Raw genomic sequence first — 24,862 nt, 5'->3', positions numbered from 1 at the left:
TTCCTTTCCATTTCTGCTCATCATCCCTTAGCCTGTCTGCTGGGACTTCTACCAGCAAACAGATCTACTGAGGGCAATGGCCGTGGAGTTTTAGGTGGCATGGATTCCTGAGACCGTAACTTATTTCACACAGACTGCTGACAAAAGTCCTCGGGATACACTCCGATCCTGAACTCAGAGCTGTTTCCCCCACATCAAAAACTCCTTGAGACCGCAGAATGCCATCACAGAGCTTTTGCCAGGTTTTAAATGGTTCCTTCATTTGTAGTTTACTAGCTAATCAGCCTGTATTTACAATCTCATTCTCTCATTCAAGTGGCTAGGACACAACATGGAATAATTCTTACCTCTTAGAGGTGTTTCATTGTTTCTGATTAAAAATAAAGAATGAAACTGAAGTAGCAGAGGAAGGTTGGGTAGGGAGGTTTCTGGAAATATAGGTCCCGGACTATATAATTACATCTACAATGTTGTAACAGTCAGGAGAAGAAGACCACATCCATACTCGCTTCTAGGTGCTAGTAGCAATGAGCTAATACAAGCTTCTGACACACGTAGATTCACAGATTTTAATCAGGCCAGAAGGGACCATTGTGATTGTTTAGCCTGACCCCTTGTACAACACAGGCCAGAGAATCGGACCTAGCAATTCCTGCATCAAGCCCTATCGTGTGGCTGAGTTAGAGTAGATCGTTTAGAAAGATATCCAATTCTGATTTAAAGACTTCAGGTGATGGAGAGCCAATCACAACCCTAGATAAGTTGTTCCAGTGATCAGTAGCCCCCTCCGCCCCCCAACCCTAAAATGCACACCTTATTTCTAGCCTGAATTTGTCTAACTTCAGGGTCCAGCCCTGGGATCCCACTAGGCCTTTGTCTGCGAGACTGAAGAGCCCTGTGCTGCCAGGTAGGCACTTGTCGACCATGATCAAGTAACATCTGACCCTTCTCTTGGGTAAACTAACTTATGTGGACAGTGACACAAACAATTCCTTTGTTTGGATAGGGGCCAAACTCTGCCTTCCCCTCACGAGTGGGATGCTGAGCCGCTCAAGCGACAACAGCGAAATGGAGCCCGGTGCGCGGCCTGAGAGAAGACCATCGCCAGTGGGACGGAGGGAAGCTGCCGGTAGCGCAGCCATGGGACACGCCTGGATTTCCCGCTGTCTAGCTCTCCCCTAGGGGCGACTCAGCGCCCATGAAAGCCATTGACATGACTCTCGTGACGTCAGGGAGACGTGGGACAGGCCCTAGTGCCTTGTACAACAAAGGGTCCCTGTAATAGGGCCTGCCAGCAGCCGAGCGACCCCCCCTGGCCAGCTGACTCTGCTGCTCCCTTCGCCAGGGCTCCTGCAACGGACGCGACAGTCACTTTCCGTCACCGCCCTGCACAGCGACTGGGGTTTTATCACATTAACACAATTCTCAAACGAACACAGAAACAACCTTCCAGCTCGGCTCGAGCTGGCACAGCTCTCCTCCCTAGGGACCTGCCACTTCTCAGGCACCCCGGCAGGGACCTCCTTCCCTCCAGCTTCATCCACCATCCCTCATGGCAGGAGCCCCAGCCTTTCGCTTCCCGCTGCTGCCTTTTACCCAGGGATCACCCTATTCAACCCAGGGGAGGCTCATCCTGAAATGAGAGCTGCCTTAGCCCCAGGCTCTGCAGCCCATGGGCAGTGCCCAAATGTCTACAGCCACCCATTGCCACAGGATGCCATGGAGGCCATGGGCCCAGCAGGAATCACAAAGGAGCCGACATTTATATGGCGCTGAGAGAATCCAGTTATATCACATAGGGTAGGAAAAATAAGAAGTGACATAAACGTTCAAGCTTCAGGGCAACTACTAAATAACGGGGCTTGAAAGAAACCCCCTCTATGGGAAGGAAATGCTGTAATTGTCCATCGGGTTTTTTGCACCTTCCTCTAAAACAGCTGGTCTTGGCCCCTGCCGGAGAGAGGAGCCTGAGCTAGATGGCTCATGGGTCTGATCTGCCCAGGTTATTCCTGTGCATAGCCAGCAGTACCCGCTGGACTCTGAACTGGACACTTCCCGAATACTTGGGAGTAACTTTCAGGGCTAATTAATGAGCCTGGAAATGTGCAGGTACGCGATGTAAATGTAGGAGCCCTCAGTAGCAGAAACTGTGAAATAAAGTGTCACACTCCATCAGTTTCTATCACATCCACTCACAGAGCACCACCGCCACTTGGATCACACTCACATCTGCTCGGGCATGTGTTTGACACCCATACAAGAAAAATACAAAACGTTGCTTCGGTTATGAGGAATAAAATACTCAGCTCTGAGCCTGGGTACCAGCCGTTTCAGGAAAACCCCTCGTTGTACAGGGCTTTCCAGTCTGGTTGTAAAATTTTCCTCTGGGCTAGACGCTGGAGCCCAAGAGGAGATTCTATTTCCTTGATGCCGGATATGTGTGCACATCCTGTTCGGTGCATGTGCAGCAAGCAGGGCACACGGAGAGGCGCCCCTGGAATCTCAAATGGGGCCTTTTGGTAAATGCTGTGCTGTAAACGTGTGGTCTGTTTTACAATAAATAATTGATGTTTTTCTGGCCCCTCCTGTTTATTTTGGAGCTTCAAAATCACTTCCGTCTCCTCTAGGGTAAATCCTCATTTCACAGGTGAAAACGGCTGCCGCAGAGTAACTGCATTTGGCCAACACGGCCTTGGAGATTTTTCCCACGCGGAGTCAGTGCAGAGATGCAGAATCTGCTGGGTCAGTGGTTCAGGCACCATGCTGGCAGATTCAGCCCATCACTGTGATACCCAGTGATTTCTCCAAGTTTAAATCAAAGACAAACGAGTGCAGAAGCAGGTACGAGATGCTCCAAGGATGTCCAAGCACCGATCTAAGAGGCGATATCTCCATATTAATGTTGGAGACCAACTCCAGAAATGGCCAGCGTGCATCCAGGTCAGTATGGAGGATAATGAGACAACACTGTGGGCCCTGCACACCCAGAAGTCAGGCAGCTCTGATGCATTCAGACCATGCTCATAGCTCCCAAGTGGGGAGTAAGGGGAAAGGGCTGGAGCCAGCAGGCTGAACTCTCCCAAGGCCTGATCAATCAGTGCCAGTTCTCTCTGGAAAGAGCAGTTGCACTATTGATTTGCTTACGCTCAGATTGCAGCAACTCCATGGGATGTAGGTTAAGGACAGTTAGAGTAGCTAAAGCCATTGCTAAACCAGAACAGCAGATTAAACCTGCTCTGCTCAGAATGTCTGGGAAGGGTGGAGCTGTATCTAGCCCTACAGTTCACACTTCCATCTACAATGGGCTGACCTTCCCCTTCCCATACCCCCCCCCCCCCGGAGTTTTCAGGACCTTTGGCTTTGGGTTTGAATCCTGATCTCACCTTGCTAGTCCTCACTTCTGAAACAGATGCCCCTCACCCCTGAAGAAATGCCCCCTGGAATGCACCTGTTCACGACAGAGATAGAAGGACAGTGCGGTCCCAGGGCTAGGAGTCACCCAGCACAACCTACGCTGGCTTCCCAAGCTCTATGTTGCGCTGCCCATGGCCGTGCTCGGCTCTCGCAGGTGTGTCACCGGATCCTGAATGTGCTCAGTAGAGAATCCGCTCCAGTACTGAGGCACAAGGCTGTGAGTGAAGGAGACGAGGCTTTACTTCTGTCAGCTCAGGTTAGCCCCAGAACATTAACATAACTGTAACGCAGTTGAAAAGGAATCCACTAGTTACAGGAAATGATTTACAGGACACAAGACTGCCTTTCAGAGGCCTCAAGTGTACCATAAAAAATATACTGTAAAGGAGTAATCTTTATCTGAAGTGAAGCTGCACAGAGAGAACACATGTCCAGCTGAGAGCAGCATTGAGCTTTCGTTCACTCTGGGAAAAGTCAGAGCTCTTCATCTCATTTGATTAATTTTTTTCTTGGCACTGGACATCTAGTTAATATTTGTGCTCAACGACGGTGGTTTTTTCCTCCAAATGTTGCTCTTGTCCTGGGCTCAGACAAAGGCAGAGTTGCTGATAGTATCTCCCCAGACAAACTGCCCTGCTGGGTTTGTGTGTTAACTGCAAGATGTGGAGAAGTCAGACTCCACTCCCCACTGTCCTGTCCCACGCTGCCAAGACTGGCCTATCTCGGACCAGAAGGTGCCAGGAGCAGTGACCCCACCTGCCCCCCTCCTCCCGCCAGGCTGATGCCAAAGCCCATTGGCAAGAGCCTGTGTGGTAGGGTGTGGAGCAGCTCTGTACCCCCAGGAGTCTGAGGAGGAAGGGATGGCTGTCTTCAGCTGTATTTTCTTCTCTCCCTTGGTGAAGCTGAGGTTCCCTAGGGTTCACAGTATGCAACACTGAAAACATGGGCATTGTGGTTGCACCCAGCCCAGAAATGTGTGTAGCTCAATGAGCACCCCCACAACAGGTGTGGGATCTCCAGTGCTCACACACGAGCCAGGCGTAGCATGCAGCGGCACCTAAGTGTGCCGGAGGGTTTCTGTCCCTCACGCAGGCGGGTGCACTTAGGCACATGCGTCTTTGAAATTGGGGCCCTAATGTTCACTTTCAGATCCCCCTTGAGTCAAGGCAGCAATGCAGAGAGGAAGGAGAGTCCAGAGGTTAGGGCACTAGGGTTCAGTTCCCTGCGCCATCACATATCGCTAGTCTCTCTGAGGCTGTCTACACAGCACCTAGACACCCACAGCTGGCCCGTGCCGGCCACCTGGGGCTCGTGGGGCTCGGCCTGTGGGGCTGTCTCATTGCTGTGTAGACTTCTGGGCTCAGGCTGCAGCTTGGGCACCAAGACCCTGCGGGGTGGGAGGACCCATCTGTACACCCAGAGAATAGCCCTGCCCTGCCTCCAGGGGGCTGTAGGGATAAATACACCACAGATTGTGAGGTGCTCAGCTCCTACGGGATAAGTACCTAAAAGATACCAACAGACTCCAGGGCAAGGTGGGGAGTGTAACAAACCCACGTCCACACACCCCAGGAGCTGCTCAGCTAAGCACACCTCTGCGGCAGGGGCAGAGAACTGCAGCCCTCCCCTCGCCCCAAATGACAGATCGGGGAGGTTACTGGATGGTACTGGAGCCCAGGTACCTCTTGTCGACATCCCGAAGGACAGAAGGACCGGGGTAATTTTAGGCCTTTGATGGAGTCGCCCCTTTCCGGAGATCACTAAATCACCCTTGCAGGGCCTGGGTCCAGGGCCCCATATCGGTATTTCTGAAGGATAAACAGGGATGGCCACTGCCTCCCCTTGCATCCCATGGGGGAGCCAGGCCTGCCCTCAGGGGAGATGGCGCCTCCTTAGTCATGATGAGGGGAGCTCCTGGGTTGGGCGGGGGCTGTACCCCGGGGGAACAGACTCTCCTGCCCATAGAAATGTAGGGCTGGAGGGGTCACCTAGTCTAGCCCCCATCTTCTGGCTTTTCCCCACAGAGGGAATCCCCCAGCTCTGGGGGCAGGGCCCAGCCTCCTCTCATGAAAGAGGAGACTCCTTTCCCCTATGACTTGGGGTCACCGTGGCCCCTGCTTGGAGCCCCCAACGACAGAAGATGGGGGCTGACAGCCACTCACCCCAGAAACCTGCAAAGGAGAGGGGGAAAGGCCCTGTCCTCACAAGGCCAACAAGGATTAGTCTTGGGGAAGCTGTGGAGTAGTGGGGAGGGGGGCCTGGGGCGGGAGGGGGGCAGGGAGAAGCAGAGGGCAGGGTGCTGGGGGGTCGGAGTGGGGGAAGGGAGGAGTGGGGGTAGGGCGGCTGGGGGTCACAGCTGGCAGACTGGGGCAGCAGGAGAGGTGGGGCTGTGGGGCACAAGAATTGTAAGGCAGGAAGGGGACAGCCAGTGCTGCGAGGGGCGGGGGGCAGCAGGGATTTGCATGGGGGAGGTCTCAAGGGGCGCGCTCCTCATCTCCATTCCCAGCGCCCGGCGCTCCGAGCGCACCCGCCGGCTCCGGCCGCGCTGCCCCGGCCCCGGCCCGGCCCCGGCCCCGGCCCAGCGGCACCCGTGCCCGGCGCGGTCCCAGCCCCGGCGGCCGGGGCCAGGCGCGCTCTCCCCGTGCCGGGGGCGGGCTCTCCCCACGCGGGAGCGCGCTCTCCGCCTCCCACCCGGCACAAAGTTTAGCAGCAGGAACTCGGGCGGCAACAGTGCGAGGCGGCGGAGCCAGAGCGCAGCGTCCCCGGCCGCGCCGCGCCGCGGAGCCGGTCCCCATGCGCCCGGCCGGCGGGCGGCGGCGGCACCGCGGGGCTCCGCGCTGACTGTGCCATGCGGGGCTCCCCCCCGGCGGCTGCGGGGCGGGAGGGCGGCGGCGCCCCATGCGCGCGGGGCTGCCGGGCGGCGGCTGACACCATGTGCGCCCGGTGCCCGGGGCTAGGAGCGGGGAGCAGCCATGGCCCCCCCCGCCCAGCCTGGGGCGCAGGGCGGGCGCGGCTCTAAGGGGCCCCCCGCTCGCAGGCTCTTCTGCATGTGCACCCTCTCGCTCTGCCTCACCTACCTGTGCTACAGCCTGATGGGGGGCACCGGCCCGGGCGCCCCGCGCTCCCCCGGCGCCCCGCGCGGCTCCCCGGGCCCCAGCGCCCCGCGCTCCCCCAGCGCCCCGCGCGGCTCCCCGGCCCCCGCCGCCCCGCGCGGCTCCCCGGGCCCCAGCGCCCCGCGCGGCTCCCCGGGCCCCAGCGCCCCGCGCGGCTCCCCGGGCCCCAGCGCCCCGCGCTCCCCCAGCGCCCCGCGCGGCTCCCCGGCCCCGCGCGGCTCCCCGGCCCCCAGCGCCCCGCGTTCCCCCGGCGCCCCGCGCGGCTCCCCGGCCCCCAGCGCCCCGCGTTCCCCCGGCGCCCCGCGCGGCTCCCCGGCCCCGCGCGGCTCCCCGGCCCCCAGCGCCCCGCGTTCCCCCGGCGCCCCGCGCGGCTCCCCGGGCCCCAGCGCCCCGCGCTCCCCCGGCGCCCCGCGCGGCTCCCCGGCCCCCGCCGCCCCGCGCGGCTCCCCGGCCCCCAGCGCCCCGCGCTCCCCCAGCTCCCCGCGCGGCTCCCCGGCCCCCGCCGCCCCGCGCTCCCCCGGCGCCCGGCGCGGCTCCCCGGCCACCCCCGCGCCCCCCACTCGGGCCAGCAACGCCAGCCGCCCGGGGGGGTCGGCGGCCGCCTGGCTCCGGACCGCGCTGGCCCCCGGCGAGGTGATCGCGGCGCCGAGCGGCGCCTTCGAGAGGGACCCGCAGGAATCCAGCACCACGGACGAGGAGCTGAGCCGGGCGGGCAGCACCACGCCGGACTACGGCGAGAAGCGGCTGCCGCAAGCCCTGATCGTCGGCGTGAAGAAGGGGGGCACCCGGGCGCTGCTGGAGGCCATCCGGGCGCACCCCGACGTGCGCGCCGTGGGGGTCGAGCCCCACTTCTTCGACAGGAACTACGAGAAGGGGCTGGAGTGGTACAGGTGAGCGCCGGGCGGGCCGGGCCGGGCCGGGCCGGGGGAGAGACACCTGCCCCGGGGGAAACAGCCTGCGCCCCCCCCGGGGCAGGAGCCGGGCCTGTGGCCGGCGGGGAGCGCTCCTGGCTGGAAGGGCTGGGCCCGGACCCCCCTGGCCTGTTTGGAGAAAGCCCCCCCCCGGGGCAGGGCCAACGCTGCCTGTAGCCCTCCCCCTGTGCCCCTCTCTGGCTACATGCCCGCTCCCCTTAGGCACCAGATCAACCCATCCTCTGTGCCCTGGGAGCAGGTGGCAAATTCCCTTCCTTCTCCCCATGCCGCCCTTGGAGGCTCTGGGCCTCATGCCCCGCAGGGGCGGTGGGGGTGGGGGGGCTGTGTCTTGGAGCCTGAGGGCAAGGCTTGTCAGCCTGTGCTGGGTACCAGGGGCTGTAGCTGTGGGAGGATGCACCAGTCCAGCTCAGTCCTCCCAGCCCTCAGGGACAGAGGCTGGGGGTGGGGGCGGTGGGGTTAGTAACTGTTGTGCCCAGGGATGGAGGAGAAGGGAGTGTGTGTTGTTCCTGGTTTGACTTTCCATTGCCTTGCTTTTGTGGGTGTGGGTTTGTGTCCCGTGTGGGGTGTGTGGCTCACCCTGAAGGTTTCTGTGTATTTAAAATCTAACTTTCCCCCTCCCTGCAGAAGTTCTCACATTGAGTCTATTGCTTACTTATTTATTGCCAGCAGCAGGCTCAGGTCTGCCCATCTCCAACCTGGCAGCTTACCCAAGCAAGGTACTGTCTCCAGGATCTGTGTGAATCCCAGACATGCTCTCCCCTTTCCACTGCAGGGACCTTGGAATTGCTTAAGGACATAAAAACAATATATAAGGGACATTGATAGTGACAAATAAGGGGGGCAGATGAGGCCCCAGAGCAGCCAGTGCCTGGCGTGGAGGCAAGTTGTGCGATAACACTTTTAAATGCAGGTAAATAAATGTATAATTAACGTGACTGGCTATTATACCATTTCAAATACAGGGTTGGGATGGAGATGCCAGAAATAGATAAAAATGCACATTTTATGCAGCCCCCAGTACACAGAAGATTTGAACAGATTGCTCTGGGCAGCTGCACTTGCCCTGTACAAACCTAGACTGTTCAGTAGTTAATAATTACGGAAATAAACAAGCCTGCAAGCCCAGGTGATAGCTGCAGTTTTAAAGTGACAATAAATAAACAAGGATTCTGTCTTCATACAAGCCGCAGAATCCTGAATTTACTTCCCAAATGGAGATTTATTCCTTGTATGCAACAAGTTCCATCTGCTAGAAGTTTCTGAATTGACTAGACTGAGCTCTGTGTATGAATTACTCTTGGTATTGCCTTTTGCTATTACACATTTGAAACTTTTAACATAGACTCCTTTTAACCTGTTCAAATCTATGAAAACTGGATGAATTCATCAGTAGGTTTCTTTGCTGTTTCAGCATACCAAACTAATTGTGATGTTCACTGTTTTAAAATATTTATCTCAAAACGTGAAAATACAAATAATTAATTTAACTTGAAGATTACTGATGTTATTATTTTTTAGTTTCTGGCAGCACCCGCACTGTCCTTGTTGCTTTCCATATAGGCAAGAATCATGATTAAAACATTGAGGTCCTGGCTTTTTATTTCACTCATTAGGGCAGTTAACTAAACAGCTCAAAAGAATGAGGAAATTTTCAGTTTCAGGGGCAAAAAGTTAACAACTGTTTAAATTAGCTGGGTTTTGTTTTTTTTAATAAAAATAAAGTGTGAGGTTTTCATGCCAACACTAACTTAGATATGGTCTTCAGGCAGGTTTCCTCAGAAATTTTGGAAGCAAAGTGTGTGCGTAACGCTTATTTGCTGTGGGTTTTGCTTGGCTTTGTTATGATGCCCAGCGATTCTCTGAGGAACTCCAGCGAAGTGGAGACCAGCAATCAGAAAGAGAGTACTTGTGTGGGAGCGTGTTCGTTATGTGCTGTCAAAGGCTGTGCCTGTTACATCAGCCTCTGGGCATGAGGAGGAGGACTGGCTCAGCTGATTTCATTTTGTGCACACTTTGTTTCAAACAACCATCATCATATTTTACCTAATTTTCACCCAGGAAAGCTTTGCTTTAAAGACCAAGTTTAGAAACTTGATGAAAGAAGCTAAAGATAGGGGTGTAGAGAGGTTTGGTTTTGTTCAAAATAGGCAGAAGAAGATCAAGCATTGAATATGGCAAGCAGCTGTGTTTGCATCTTGAAAGTAAAGCTGGGAGAAAAGGGCCAGGGAGTGAGCGTAGATTTCCCTTGGAGTGAAAGGCACAAACAGGTATGCATCTGCAGAACAGTATTTGGATTTTGTTGTCATTCTTGTAGCTGTGTGGTGTTGCTCTGCATAGGTTTGTTTACGCTAATTTTTAGTGCTGGTGAATGGTGCTGGACTCGACAGCTGTGGGCACTGAAATCTACTGGTTACCCTACCTGCAGCCACCTCTCAAGCAATGAGCAGATTTTCTTCTCTCTGCCAAGGTGTCTCAATCCTAAACTGGAATTGCCATACTGGAAGACAGCAAGGGGAGACTTACAGTTAGCTGTCCTTAGTGCCTCAGAGTAAGGCATAAATTCCCATTTCCCATTCCTAGGAGACAGTAATTTTATGTTCTACTCCAAACTCTGCCAACATGGCCTAGAGCTAGTCCCCTTTTAACTTCCCTATGCCTCAGCTTCCTAATCTGTAAAATGGGGATGATAATACTTAGCTATTTCTTTTGGATGTGTATCTTGCTACAGTTGGTCATGCTTTTGTCTCCTTGAGATTGACTGAGGTAATACACTCTACATGAGGTTGTATCTTATGATGATCCAGAAGACAAAGGTAGTGCAAAATACACTTTATGTAGAGAATCAGTTACACCGGTTCTTTAGAGTCTCTGCCGTTTTTCTGTAATGTTTAGGAAAAGCTATGTGAATGAGTGATCTGTGTTGATTGTGATAATTTGAAAGCCAGGGTTAAAGTTTATGTGGAAATTACAGAATTGAAATCTTCCTACGTGTGTACTGATGGATTTTGTTTAAGGTGGAGTTAAGGCTGTGGGGGATTGTTCAGCATTAAGGTGTCAGAATTGCTTTTGGAATCATCATTTGTGATTCCATACACTTTAGCGTTGGGTTGTTTGAAGTGTACATCATGTGTTCAGTGGTACATCTTCCCTTCAATTGCATTTATAGACTTCAGTGTAAGTTAACTGTTGTTGTTGAATTTCCTAGATCTTCTTTTTTGTAAATGTAGAATCTATTTTGAATGCTATTAAAAGTTGTGTTTAAGGGTTTGTGGGAAGCGTTATCTACTTTTAGTCTCTCTTTTTATTAACAATCCACTGACATTTCTTTCTGGCATATATATCTTTTGCATGTTCTTAGTTTCACCTCTTTCTTTTATCAGTGACATTGATACTTAACAGTAGATATTATCCTTCATGGTAAAGAGAATTAACTGCATCCCTTCTACAATGCCAAAATGATTGTGAGGTTTGGCAAAGGTCATGAGGTCTTCATTTCCAGCAAAGTGGAAATTAACTGATGCCTCTTCATTCCTTCCTTACCCTTCTAGATCACATGATCTTTCTATCATCCTAAATATGAATTGCCATGGATTTTTAGTCAGTACTTGGTGCTTTTATAATCCAAGAATTTCCCACAGTCAACAGAGGGGAATGTCCTCACTGCACAATTAACTGGGGTGACCAGCACTGGGGTGACCAGCACTCGGGTCTGAGTACGGGGGTTGCCCTAGTCAGGGTGAGAGTTGTCACACTGCAAATCCGGATTCGACTGCGTCCACACAGTTGCTGTGCTCATCCATATTAGCTCAGGAACTTCTGGGGGCTCGTAGCGCTGCAGCATGATATGATGCTTTGTGATTCTTTCCTAGTGAATTGTGGGAGAACTTGTCTGTCCTTCTGGGCACACGGGGGAATTGTGAGAAGGCATCGGAGGACTGTCAGCACTTGAGTGGTTTAACCTGAATCCTCACTGCAAAGTGGGCAGGTTGCCAGCCCAAAGGTAAGCCATGTTCATGCGTTAGCCTATGGCCCAGGATGGGCCAGCTAGCTCAGGGGTAAAGCTGAGGTGTGGGTGTGAATGGGAGTCAGGATAAGGCCAACCCCACCTAATAGCCGGGTTTAACTCTGCAGCAAGGATGGACTCCCAATCATTTCTGGAGCTGGGATACCTGTGTCGTCTTGCAGTTTCAGATGCCAAAACGTGTATCATTTAAAGGTTCGTCATCTACTAGGAAACCCTTTGGCAAAACCCTGCATGCTCCAGAACAAGCTAGACCTGGATTCTGTGGCAAAGTCTCCGAAAACTGTGGCACTCTGCTGCAGCTTCATTTAAGTGGAAAAGTGGAAGTGTTTACTCAGTGAGATACTCGCCGAATGATACAGTTAGCACACTAGCCCCTGTGCTGTTCATTTAGAGGTTAATGTAGAAACAGCACCAAATAAAATGATTTGACTGGTTTTCAGCATGCCTAAGCGGCAGCATGTTCCTGCATTGTAGGACTTGTCCCGTGGAAGCAGGTTTGGGGAGTTGGGCTGAGGGCAAGTGGGGCACTGGCACCTAAAGAGGCAAGGAAAGCTGCCTGGGCGTGATAAGCACATTAGCTAAGTGTTGCACGTGTGTGATCAGCAGAGAAATAGTTAATCATGTTGGCATGTAAATTGTCAACTTTAGGTATCACAGTAACTCACAGAGAAGGGTGGGACAGTTCATGGATCTCAGAGCGATTGTTTCCGCTGCTTGCAGGTTCAGGAAGCTTCATGCTTTCAAGGTTATCTTGGCATCTGTAAGGGCTAGAAACATTTTTAAATGAAAGTTTAGAGTCTGTAGCATCCATTTGATAACAAATGCACCATTTGTAACAAAATAGGATAAGCCTCATAACGTAAATACAGCATTTATGACTAGCAGTGTTAAATCCAATATTTTCACATTAATAACCATGCCATGTATCCTGTGTCTTAGATTTTCAAATACAGTAATCTATAAATCAATGAATTTTCGAATAAAAATGGAGACATTTTAAAATGATTATAACTAACAGATTTACTGTTAAATTCTCAGAAAATTCATTCGGTACTGTTAAGAGTAAGTGCTGTAAGTATGGGGAGGATATGATAAATTTATATTCTTCATTCATAATGAAGACCTTTCATCCTTTTAGTGAAACTCTCAATGCAACTTTAACTAAGGGACTTCTATGGTGTCTTCATAATTATAACCTTGCTTTTACTTCATGGCTCATTCTCTCTTATGCCTCAATCCTTTAGGGTATATCTACACTACGAAATTAGTTTGATTTTATAGAAGTCAATTTTTAGAAACTGATTTTATACAGTCAATTGCGTATGTCCACACTAAGCGCATTAAGTCGGCGGAGTGCGTCCTCTCTACCATGGCTAGCATCGACTTACAGAGCGGTGCACTGTGGGTTGCTATCCCACAGTTCCCGCAGTCTCCGCTGCCCATTGGAATTCTGGGTTAAACTCCCAATGCCTGATGGGGCAAAAACATTGTCGCGGGTGGTTTTGGGTACATGTCGTCAGGCCTCCCTCCGTGAAAGCAATTGCAGACAATCGTTTCACGGCTTTTTTCCTGGGTTACCCGTGCAGACGCCATACCACGGCAAGCATGGAGCCCACTCAGCTCACCATCACTGTACGTCTCCTGGGCAGTGCTGGCAGACGCGGTACTGCATTGCTACACAATAGCAGCTCCTTGCCTTTGTGGCAGACTGTGCAGTAGGACTGATAGCCATCGTATGTCTCCTGGGTGCTCCTGACAGACCTCGGTGAGGTCGATCGGGGCGCCTGGACAGACATGGCTATCCTCCTCTTCGAGCACCGAATGGGAGCCAGAGACTCCAGGTCATTCTCTTCTTTAAGTTTTGTCTCATGGAGATTCAGTCCTGCCTGGAATATCATGCAAGCTGGAGGCTTCTGCCTCAGGCTGCTCTCCCAGCCGACAGCACTGCGCAGTTGCACCTACCCCAGCCTACACCTTGCTCCCATGGCTCATGAAGCCTGGACAGTAGTAAGGAGCAGTTCAATTATAGGCTGAGCAAGTGCAGAATGGTGGTAGAATGTGCCTTTGGATGTTTAAAAGTTCGCTGGCGCTGTTTGCTGACTAGGTCAGACCTCAGTAAACCAACATTCCCATTGTTATTGCTGTTTGCTGTGTGCTCCATAATATCTGTGAGAGTAAGGTGGAGACCTTTATGGCAGGGTGGAAGGTTGAGGCAAATTGCCTGGCAGCCAGACATCAGGGCGATTAGAAGAGCACAGCAAGGCATGCTTCACATCAGAGAGGCTTTGAAAACCAGTTTCATGACTGGCCAGGCTTTGGTGTGACAGTTGTGTGTGTTTCTCCTTGATACAAACCCGCCCCCTTTGTTGATTTTAATTCCCTGTAAGCCAACCACCCTTCCCCCTTCAAACTAAAGTAACTATTATTTTCAAACAGGGGGGAGGGATAGCTCAGTGGTTTGAGCATTGGCCTGCTAAACCCAGGCTTGTGAGTTCAATCCTTGAGGGGGCCATTTAGGGATCTGGGGCAAAAATTGGGGATTGGTCCTGTTTTAAGCAGGGGGTTGGACTAGATGATCTCCTGAGGTCCCTTCCAACCCTGATATTCTATGAAACCATGCATTCTTTCTTTATTAATTAAAAAAAGAGAGAGATAACGGACAAGGTAGCCTGGGTGGGGTAGGGAAGGACAAGGCCACATTGCTTATTGTAGCCACACTAAAAATCAAACTGTTTGAATGACAGCCTTCTGTTGCTTGGGCCATCCTCTGGAGTGGAGTGGCTGGGTGCCCGGAGCCTCCTTCTGTGTTCTTGGGCATCTGGGTGAGGAGGCTATGGAACATGGGGAGGAGGGTAGGCGGTTATACAGTGGATGCAGCAGGGGTCAGTGCTCTTGTTGGCTTTCCTGCAGCTCCAATAGACATTTCATCTTGTCCGTTTGCTCCTCCCTTAGCCTCAGCATCGCGTCCTGCCTCTGCTCTTCGCGCTCACTTAATTCTTTCCTGGTCTCTACCACTGAATGCCTCCATGCATTAAGCTGTGCCCTGTCAGTGCGAGAGGATTGCATGAGCTCAGAAAACATGTCATAGTGAGTGCGGTTTTTTTGTCTTCTAATCTGCGATAACCTCGGGGACGGAGACGAAAGGGGGAGCGTAGAAACATTCTACGCTGTATGATTCTGGGGGACTGCATGGTCACCTATGCTGCTGAGTTCGCCATGCTGACCAAACAGGAAATGAAATTAAAAAGTTCCTGGGGCTTTTCCTGTGTACCTGGCTAGTGCATCAGAGTTCAAAGTGCTGTCCAGAGCGGTCACAATGGAGCACTCTGGGATAGCTTCTGGAGGCCAATACCATCAATTTGCATCCACACTACTCCAAATTCGACCCAGCAAGGTCGATTTTAGCGCTACTCCCCTCATTGGGGAGGAGTACAGAAGTCGATTTTAAGAGCCCTTTAGGTCAATGGAACGGGATTGGTTGTGTGGACGCAGTCATTTTTAAATTGACCTAACGCGGCTAAATTCAACCTAACCCCATAGGGTAGACCAGGCCTTAGGCTTAACTTTTCACGTGTAAGTAGCCCCATTGAACCAATGAGCCTACATGCATGGGGAAAGTTCAATGCACATTCCTTGTCTGTCTTGTCTTTCTAGGCTGTCAAATTGTTAGGGCAGGGCCTGTCTAAGTTGGTTGTAAAGTGCCCAGAGCAATAGAGCCCCCCGGATGCTACAGTCATACAAATAAGTAATAACAATAAATCAGGAGTCCTAGTTCTGAATAATAGAAATATCTGTTCCCGAACCAGTTGGTCCAAGAAGCAGTTGTACTGGGATTGAGAAATTGATTCTTTAAACCACAGCCCTCTGGCCACTACCCTAGTGCAGGGATAGACAATGGGCGGACCATGGGCCAAATCCGGACTACCAGACACTGTTGAATGGACTGTGAAAGCTTTTTATTTACTTATTATTATCATTATTGTTATTGCAGCGTGAAAAGATGTTGCTCTGGAGTCTGGACCTTAACTATACCTTGACCAAGAAATTTGGATCTTGACGAAAAATAATTGGTTACCCCTGCACTAGTGTATGTTTGGGTGGTGACTGTCATGTGCTATTGTCGTTTTAGCAGGGTTTGTTGCCTCCCTGCTGCTGCGACCATGCTGTGTTCCCCATCCCTGGCTGTGTTGATCTAGAGGCCAGTGGTCTGTGCTTCACACTCGTACAGTGTTTGTACTCCTGTGACCTGCAATTTGTATCCACACAGATTGAACAGCATGAATTACCTTTCAGGTAGATTGGTTTCCATGGCCATGTGTCCCTTGGGCCTCTCTGCTCAGACTGCCAGCAGGGGAAGCGAGAGGAGGGTAGGGGCAAGGAAGGCTAAGATCCGGGACTGAGACTCTGGACTCGTTTCACATTGGGCCCTGAACAGCCATCCGATAGCAATAGCCTTTAGTCACCTCAGTGTTAGTCCTGTGCTGCTGTATAATATTTGTACCCCTCTATTCTGCGTCATAAGATTCAGAGAATAAACCCACAGCCGCTAGTGCTACCGTTCAGTGCTGAGGAGCGCTATCGGGTGCAGAGAGAGACGGGGCTTTTCTTCGTGTGGTGTGAGAGACTGCTGGTGCTTTGCAACTACTGTATTTCTCTGCAAAAGGCCTTTCCAGTGTATACTGTATCCTCAGCACTTCTGATAGTTTAGGGAAGGGGTATTGATTTTTCCAGGACCTGCTGTGAGTTGGCTTTTGCTGAAATGCAGTGACTCAGCTGCCCTCCCTACGCTGTGGATCCGATGTATGGGGATTACCCTGGGCTGTGAATTTTAAATTATACACACGTGCCCATTGTAATGTTGGTTGTTTCAAACCTGTCACCTCTTCTTTTTCCTCAAACATTGAGGACCTGATTTTCAAAGATAGCCTCTAATTTTGTGGCACAATTTTGCACCTGCAAATAATTCCGGGATAATGTCAGTGCTGTTTCTCACGGGGGAAGAAAAGAACTAGCCCACTGTTATTTCAGATGCATATTTCTCTTGTGCATTCCTGTGCATACATGCAAGGCAGAGATGCATGTATATATATACACTCCACTGAGGTCTGTAGCCAGTTCTCATGGAAATTGACAGAAGGACTGCAATAGATTTCAATGCTCTTTTGATCAAGCCTGTACAGTGCATGCCAAGGGCCAGACTTTGCCCTTGGCCAGGTGCCTGGAATTCCCTATTCTTGCCCTGCTGAGAGGTTGGGGGTGAGTAAAGGTCTCTCATAGGGTACATTAGCCTCTTAAGCTGGGGGGCTGGATCTGCTCCCAAACCAAGAGCTACTCGGTGACTCTACCCTGATGCAGATAGGTCTGGCCCAGAGACACTCACAGTCTTTCTGTGGTCTTAGGCCAGGAGAGCTACGTTTCCCAAAGATGGTCCCTGGTTTCTCTTAGCCTCTCTGCTTTGTTTCAGGTAGAGGGATGTAGGGGGATGTAGGGAGGAATCAGGCTTCGCCGCAATGTCATGTGGCCTAATGGCCACAGAGCAGCACCTAGCGCTCAGCACCCCCAAGCCGGCCGCAGACACTGAGCTCAGTCCTGCACAGCAAAGGGGAGCGTGCTCGCAGGGGAAGCATTGCGGGAAGACCCATTCCTGCTGGAAGGCCCTTTCAGATTCGTTATTTGTTTGCTGCTGAAAGGGCCTTGGGGGGCCACGGTGCACAGAGACCCTCCTGGCCTCCTACCAGGAACCAGGCCTCAGTGAGCTCAGAGCTATGCGCCTCCTCAACATGGCGGAAGTCACACTCCCGCCCCCACCTCCTCAGCCACACCCACTGCCCGTCCAAGCTCTACTCCCTCGTGCCCTGCCCTCTTGAGAGGGAAGGGGCAGAGGCATGGGGCTTGAGGCCTCCTGCACTCAGAGTGGAGGATGAAGTCTGGTGCTTCTCCCCACACGTAGGCTCTATTCACACTCACATGGCAACACAAGAACCTGGTGCTCCCCGCTGGGTGCTGTGCATAGGCTTGCAGGGTCATGGTCGTCATCTCGGCTGTCTATAAGGACACCACAAACAGGAGCAACTAAAGATTTCCCCAATTAAGCATTTATTTTTTGCTTTCTAACTTATCCCCTGTCAGGGGGCTATGCCTTCCCCACCTCTGCTCCTGCACCCATCCCTGGGGCAGTCATCCTTCCCTCAGGACTCCCTGATTATCCAGGTCAGAGTTCTGTTTGCGAACGCTTCCAATGAGCCCAAGCAGATATTGGGCTGACTGCGAGGTCCCCCTGCTCTGTGAAGCTGAAGTCCCTTCTGTTGGGATTATGACTGTCCGAAAGCTGTCCTTAAAAAGGATATGACAAGAGTTACAAGCTGGGAGATAAATAACAACAACCAAAAGGTAAATTTATGTTTCTTTTAACACCCTTTTGGAGCATCCTTTTGCCAGATGGTGGCCACTGCCACGTTGCCAGGCCTGGAATGATTTACATATCAATCTACGTATGTGGGAACAACAAAGCTTCAGAGCATTTGTCTCCGTAATCCACAGAGGAAATTCTACAGTGCTTTGCTTCTACCGATTTGTCATTTATATGATGGAAGTTTTCAGATTGAGCTTCGTGTGACTGCCATTTCACATTGGCCATGCAGCTGCTGCAGCGAAGGGCACAACAGAAAACCCAGAAATAGGACTGAGCTCCTTTGGAAAACACAGTGGAAAAGAATCAGCTGGTTACATTTCTGGGTTTAAATGATGAGTTTGACCCCTATTCATGTATTGATTTAGTGAGGCATATTCTGCTTTGTAAAAACTGCGGTCTAGTTAAGGGAGGAACAACAGGTTTACAAAGAAAGTTAAGAGCAAAGGCTTTTGATTTTCAAAGTGAAAATTCCACCACAGATTGGTGACACCTTCTACTGAGAGCAGTTTGAATCCTCTGCTTTTCATGGATCTCTTTTTTCCTCCTGTTGTCATGGGGATTTCTTTTCCCTGAGTTATTATATCATGCACTTCAGCAGAAATTTTATTGCTTTTGGGGCTGGCAAGGCTCATGTGGGACATTTCTCACTGCTCACGGTGTAACACGCTGAGGTAATTTCTTTCAAATGTTTTTTGCTTGAAGTGGCTTCAATGAATTGAGAAGGGTAAGAGTGTGAGTGAATGGCTGAGAATTTAGCACTGAGTTCAAGTAAGGAACATACACTATCAAACTTTCCAAAGCATTCAGAGTGGATATTATAATTTCACTGTGGCATATAAATAGCTAGCAGTACATTTTATTCTTTTTCCCCCGAATATTATTTAGCATTAGAATCTGTTTAAATTGCTTTTCAGCCCCTTTTAAAAGTTTTATTGTAAATCCCAGGCTAGCTGAATGTCTTCATCCAAGGGGAAAATTATTGTTGTTTAGATTGAAGATATAGGGTCCAATCCTGCAAGATGCAGCATACCCTTTAACTTCCGTGGGAGCTGAGATCACTCAGCAGGATCAAGCCTTTATGACCCAGGCCTCACACACGCAAGTCGGACTTGTCACACACACAAGTGGGAGTTGGCCCCATTGAAGTCAGTGAGGCCGCTTGGCTGAGTAAGGATTGTTCATGTGAATAAGCATTTGCAGGATTACACCTTTAACCCTCAATTCTGCAAAGATTTACACCAATGTTTAACTTTCCGATTGAATTTAGTGGGATCATACGGAAAGTTCAACTTCAGTCTGTGCAGGATCAGGGCCTTAACCTGTAACCTCTTTGGGGCAGAGGCTTTTTCATTTGATTTCCCTGTGAAGCGCCCAGCATACACTTGGCAGCATGTCAATATAAATCATTGGTTGACATATTGAGAAAATGCCTTAATGCCAACGTTATGGGGCTACCCCAGAACTTTTAATGTGGCCAGAAAGACATTGTTTCCTTTACAGAACTAAGTCTCTGGATTTTTCTAAGGCCAGTTTCAGCCCGCAGGGGCTATGTCCACTGAAGCCAAGGGGAATCACTGGCATGAGGGAAAGCATAGGCAATTGGATTCCCTAGCTGGGACTTCTGATCCGTGGTCTCCAGTATGGCATTGGCTGTGGTCTGGCTACCTGCAGTTCATCTTCCCTTTTCCCAGCTGCTGGAAGGCCCTTGAGCATGTCAGGGTTTGGAAACTCAATAATAACTCCGAATGAGACTCTCCTCGTTGGCAGCAGGAAGGCGGCACTCTTAGGCAAAACTTGTTAATTACTGCAACCGAGGTTCCAAAACCAACTGCCGCTTGTGAACACAACATTCATTGGGTGTTTTATTCCCATCCAGGTCTCTGCTCTGCAGTGGCTTTGAGTTAGTTGCCATTTCAATGCTGAAAGAGTATTTAAAAAGCAAAGTGTTTGAAGGCTGTGGAAAAAAATCATACTTATGAAAAATATCTATTTTTGTAAATCTCCAATTTTCTTCCCCAAAGTCTCCACACCAGTTTAGTAAATGTTGCAAGATTTGCTGTTTTTCTCCCTGTCAGATTGTACATCTAAGCATCATAAACTTGCTCTTTATTGCTTTAATATTACAATCACAAGTCACATTTTATGTAAATGATGGTATTTACCTTGACAAACTCTCCTGTGAAGTACAGTAACTTTAAAGAATTTATTTTGCAACATAAACAGGCCCAAACTGCCTGGAGTGGATGTAAAATTCAGAGTGGTTTTTACAGCTAAGTTCTTCTCCCAAAATGTCCTGCTAGATGTGCTGGGGCCTGAGCTGGAGTCGGTCAGCTCCAAATTGAATCAGTGCTTCAGAGAAACTGAGTAAAGGAGGCTTATGGGAAAGAAGAATCGGCCAAGAGATTGCAGCTAAATTCTAGAACCTGTGAAGCAGCCCAGGACAGTGGATTAAAGCACTAACTGCCAGGTGTTGTTTATTAGGAAAACTGTTGGAACACGTCTTGAGCCAAAATTTGCTTTTAGTTGCATCCATGGAGCCACGCTGGAGCAGAATTTGGCCCTTTGTGTTATGACTGAATAAAGGCCTTGGGTTCATTAGGCCAAGAGCCGGAGGAATTCACAACTCTGGTGTTTTGGACCCACATACACCTCCATCCCACACAGAGATGGACAAGCAACACAACTGACTTTCCATCATTATTCTCACACATTTGTAAGTAGCATTGCTTCATCTATATTCACGCTCCATGAACATTTGTGTAATTCAACTTAACAGGCAGGGAGTTCATAGAACGTGAATTTCAGAACCATGCACAAAAGCATTTGTTGAAACCAAATTTTGGATTCACATAGTCAAATATGTATACTGCACTCATCCAATCAGGGAACAAAAGCAAAGCCATGTGACATTCTGACCAATTGCAACGAAGTAACGTTGCTGTGAAACTGAATCTCCGGTTTTCACAGGGCACACTTTGCCATTACCACAAGGAACTAAAAATATCATCCAAAAATCAGAAATGTATACACTGGAGGAAATCACAGCCTGGGTGATGTGTGCAGAGAAAGTCTAAATTAGCTGGAGAAGTAATGAATTGTAAATTATACTTTCAGCTCTAATCCTACACAAAAATTGTGGTAAAATATTAACACCAGAAATGCTGACTCATGAAACTCCAATTACAAACCGTGAATCCTAGAGTCATTTCTGTTGGAGGTGCCCTCTAATTGGCCGGTAGTTTATCCCCATTTGGTTCTTCCCCCTAGAGAATATTGGCATTGATTCTGCTACCTTTTGCATACAAAGTCAGCACTCTAACCTGCGAGCTAATTTCCCATCTATTTATTTCAACTAAATGAATCCCATGCCATCTTCAGCTGCTATCACTGCTATCCTCTGTCTCTAATTTTGGGCCTCAGCAGGGTAAGAGGTACACGCCGATGGGACAAAGGTGTTGAAGAAAGGGATGGCATTGTGTTATTTACATGGGCTGCAAAGCACAAAAATAAAGAAAAAAGTGAGTGGGTTTAACAGCTAGTAGCGAGAGCTGAGAGCCAGAGAGGAGTCTGACAGTGTCGTGTGAAAGGCCATGATCCTGGAATGAAATGGTAGTCAGAATAAACGGATGCAGTGATGCAGGATTAACCATGTGACGGTAGCCAGTGGATACCAACCCCTGCCACACCAGAGGGGGTATTAGCTTTTTGTAAATGTGATTCAAGTGATGTGGCAAGGGCCAAGAAATAAAGTGCAGCCTCTCAGCAGCATTCCTGTTGGCGAGATCTGTATGGCATGGTACCAGAAATGGAGCAAACGAAGCTACCTGAGTCCCTTGGTCTGTTGCCATTGGCTTCATAGCCACACTTGTGCCTTCCTACCCTCCACTCACTAGCACGACTTGGGTTAGAAAGCACAGAGCTGGGGGATGCAGGCTTTCATGCTGCAGTTAGCACCACTGGAAACTCCACCGTAACCAGTTGTTCAAGGCGGGATACGAGAGGCCGTGTCCAGTGCCCATCCCCTCTCTCTGCCTCCCTCCCAGAGCTTTAGCCCCAGGAGAGTGCCTTCGAGGGGTTTTCACACACACTAGCAATGTGAGGGGAAAGAGGACGTGGCAGGTTAGTGTAGGTCTGTGGATCAGCATCAAATGACAAGCTCTGTGTTACAAACACCGTTTGGAGTGGGAGACTGTCCGGTGCCTACGCTGCTGCCTTTTGCCTTCCGTCTTCTGGTGAAAGCTCCAGGGAGGGGTCAGAAGCAGTTCTTGTGGCTAGCCAGAGGCTAACAGTGCACTCAAGGGTCGTTGGTCTGGAGGGTCCCCCATTCAAATATAGGTTTCAGAGGAGCAGCCGTGTTAGTCTGTATTCGCAAAAAGAAAAGGAGGACTTGGGGCACCTTAAAGACTAACCAATTTATTTGAGCATGAGCTTTCGTGAGCTACAGCCCGCTTCATCGGATGCATACTGTGGAAAATACAGCAGATGTTCTTATTTCATGGTTTGTATGTATAAGAACATCTTCTGTACTTTCCACAGTATGCATCCGATGAAGTGAGCTGTAGCTCACGAAAGCTCATGCTCAAATAAATTGGTTAGTCTCTAAGGTGCCACAAGTCCTCCTTTTCTTCATTCAGATATAAGCACCGTAAACCAGCAAACTAGCTGCCCCCTGAGGATCCAGTTTAACTAGGTAAGTTGGTAACCAAGGAACAGATCACCTGACAAGGGCTATGAAGTGCCCAAGTAGAATCACCTGCCTGGGGCGGGTATGGGCAGAGTCTTATAAAAGGGAGGTTTTCTCACTGGCCATTCCGGAGAGTGGCTGGGCAGGAGGAATCCTGCTGGACCCACTGGAAAGACACATATCAAATCTTCCAGGGCTCTTGGCATGGTGAGGGTGCTGAGGCAGGGTTCTGCATGCAGGTTTTCCGTAGATCTGTGTGTCCCGTTTGCTGTGTTAAAGTGTGTGTGTGTAAATTCCTTTGCAGAGCCAGTGTGTTACTTGCTTGCACTGTCCCGTAGTCCCTGCAGGGGCAAAAAGTAAACCAGCAGGCCCACAGCTTCCCTGGAGCTCTGGGAGCATACAGCAGCTACCAGGGAGACTAGGGAGAGCTAGCACTAGTTTCAGGGTCTAGGCAACTGGACTGTAGGGTCCCCACTGCCAAGAGGGTTACCAGACACAGGCTCTGCACCTGGAGAGTTTGCCTCCCTGCCCAGAGATGGACAGACAGTGCCTGAACTCCACCCAGCCCTAGCAAGCTAAGAGCACATGGGATCGAAGGTTTGGGTTCAGTACAGCAGCTGCTGCTTGTGCTTCTCCTCCCATCCCCCTTATACACTCATGTTAGCCGCTGCATCACGTGAGTAAGCTGGGTCGGGGAGATGACCTGTCCCTGTGGATGCACTACACATGCCTACATCAAGAATAATAAAGGTTCCTTACTCAGCTCCAAATCCTCTAGAAACCTGAAAGGAAAAAATCAAAGCACGATGGAAAAATGCCTGAAGCAGTAACTTCATTGGTAAAGGAACACGTCTAGCTGAGAATTGCGAAGACCCAGCAAATCATAATGCAATTTCTTATGCAAAAAGGATTTATCTCTATCTAAATATTATTCTGCATCATTACTCACTGAAGGGAAGCTATTGCTGTCCTAGGTTAACTGATTGAACTTTGCAACCAAAGCTGCAAGCTCATCATACTGATGATAGTTTGACTTTTATTGCTCCTAAATTGCAGTGATATTGTTAGATATGAGTAAATGTACACTCCATTAGGAAATATTAAAGTTTTATACCTCTTTAGAATTAAAAAGATTAAAACAGGCATTTCTGTGATCTAGTCCACCATGAAATTGGAATCTATTTGGTATGTAAAATGTATAATACAAATCGTCTAACAATTAATGATAACAGTGGGACTAGGTTGGATTTAATGCTCAAAGGTAGCCTGGATTTTCTGAGGCTGATAAAACATATTGCCAGGTAGTCACAACCCTTATGGCAAGGGTCACTTGCCATAGTTACAGTTCCACCAAGGAGTTTTGTTATAACCTGGTTTCTATATGCTCAGAACTTTCTGAAAACATTTCATGGTGGGCTGAAATTGTCCATGCTGGGCATCTACCAAAGGGAGGCTGTTTAGAAAGTTTGCAGGAAATTTTCTGCAGTTTGCAATGCTGAGAAAATACTTTTCCGCCAAAGGAACCTTTTAAAGGTGCGTATTTGTTCATTTGTAACTTGAAAGAGGATGAACATAAAACTGTGGCATTTTATTGCTCTCTTGGGACTAGGGCCCCCATCCAACATAACACTGAAGCACATGTATAACTTGGTCAGTGGGACAACGCATGTGCCTAAGTTTTTTGCTGGATGGATTCTAGGTCCTTCCCCTACTTCACATACCAGTCAGATAAGTGCTTAAGAGGGTGGTTTTGCACACGTGCTTAAGCTAGTGTTTAGAGCGTCAGGACTGACGTTGGTGCTAAGGGTGAAATTCACACCTGTGCATGGAGGCCAGTGATTTTTGAGTGCGTAACAGGTGGACAGGCTTGGTGATGGCCTTCGGCGCAGAGGTGATTTTCACCCTTAGGACTTGGGCCCTGCAATAAACTCTGTGCAGGTTCAGGACCAACATCTCTGTCATAGCTAATGTTTTAGTAGAAAACCTTCAACCAAGCGCTATATAAACAGTTCTCCATGGGTAGATGTCTGTGCACAGGGGCTGGATTCTGCATCATTCCCTTCATGGTTGGTTGGGAAGCAGGGAGCCTTTCCCATACAGAACTTCTAACCTCTGCAAGGAGAAGTTTCTCCCATGTGGAACTTTACCACTCTGACGACTCCTTTTCATCTCTTCTTCTTTTAACCCCTCCAAGAGCAACACTGGGGATTCCAAATGGAGTTTGTAAATGGTGCCAGAACAATAGCTCCTCAGACATTAATGTTCTTTTAATTGTCCCTTCAG

At 49.8% G+C, this 24,862-nt stretch overlaps 1 protein-coding gene across 1 annotated transcript in view; it reads left to right on the top strand.

Annotated features, from left to right (window-relative positions):
- Nucleotides 1–6,237: 6,237 nt before the first annotated feature.
- The window catches only part of HS3ST4 (heparan sulfate-glucosamine 3-sulfotransferase 4), a 163,295-nt gene continuing 144,670 nt past the window's right edge, over nt 6,238–24,862 (top strand). The window contains exons 1-2 of the mRNA XM_084640386.1: nt 6,238–6,607; nt 6,986–7,417. Of these exons, the coding sequence (XP_084496512.1) occupies nt 6,387–6,607; nt 6,986–7,417 (653 nt within the window). The 5' untranslated portion in view covers nt 6,238–6,386. The remainder of the gene's footprint in view (nt 6,608–6,985; nt 7,418–24,862) is intronic.

This window comes from Lepidochelys olivacea (assembly GCF_965140295.1).
Source record: "Lepidochelys olivacea isolate rLepOli2 genome assembly, chromosome: 10".
Taxonomy (NCBI): Eukaryota; Metazoa; Chordata; order Testudines; family Cheloniidae; genus Lepidochelys; species Lepidochelys olivacea.
The sequence above is the reverse complement of the archived record's forward strand: the minus strand, read 5'-3'. Positions and strand labels throughout refer to the sequence as shown.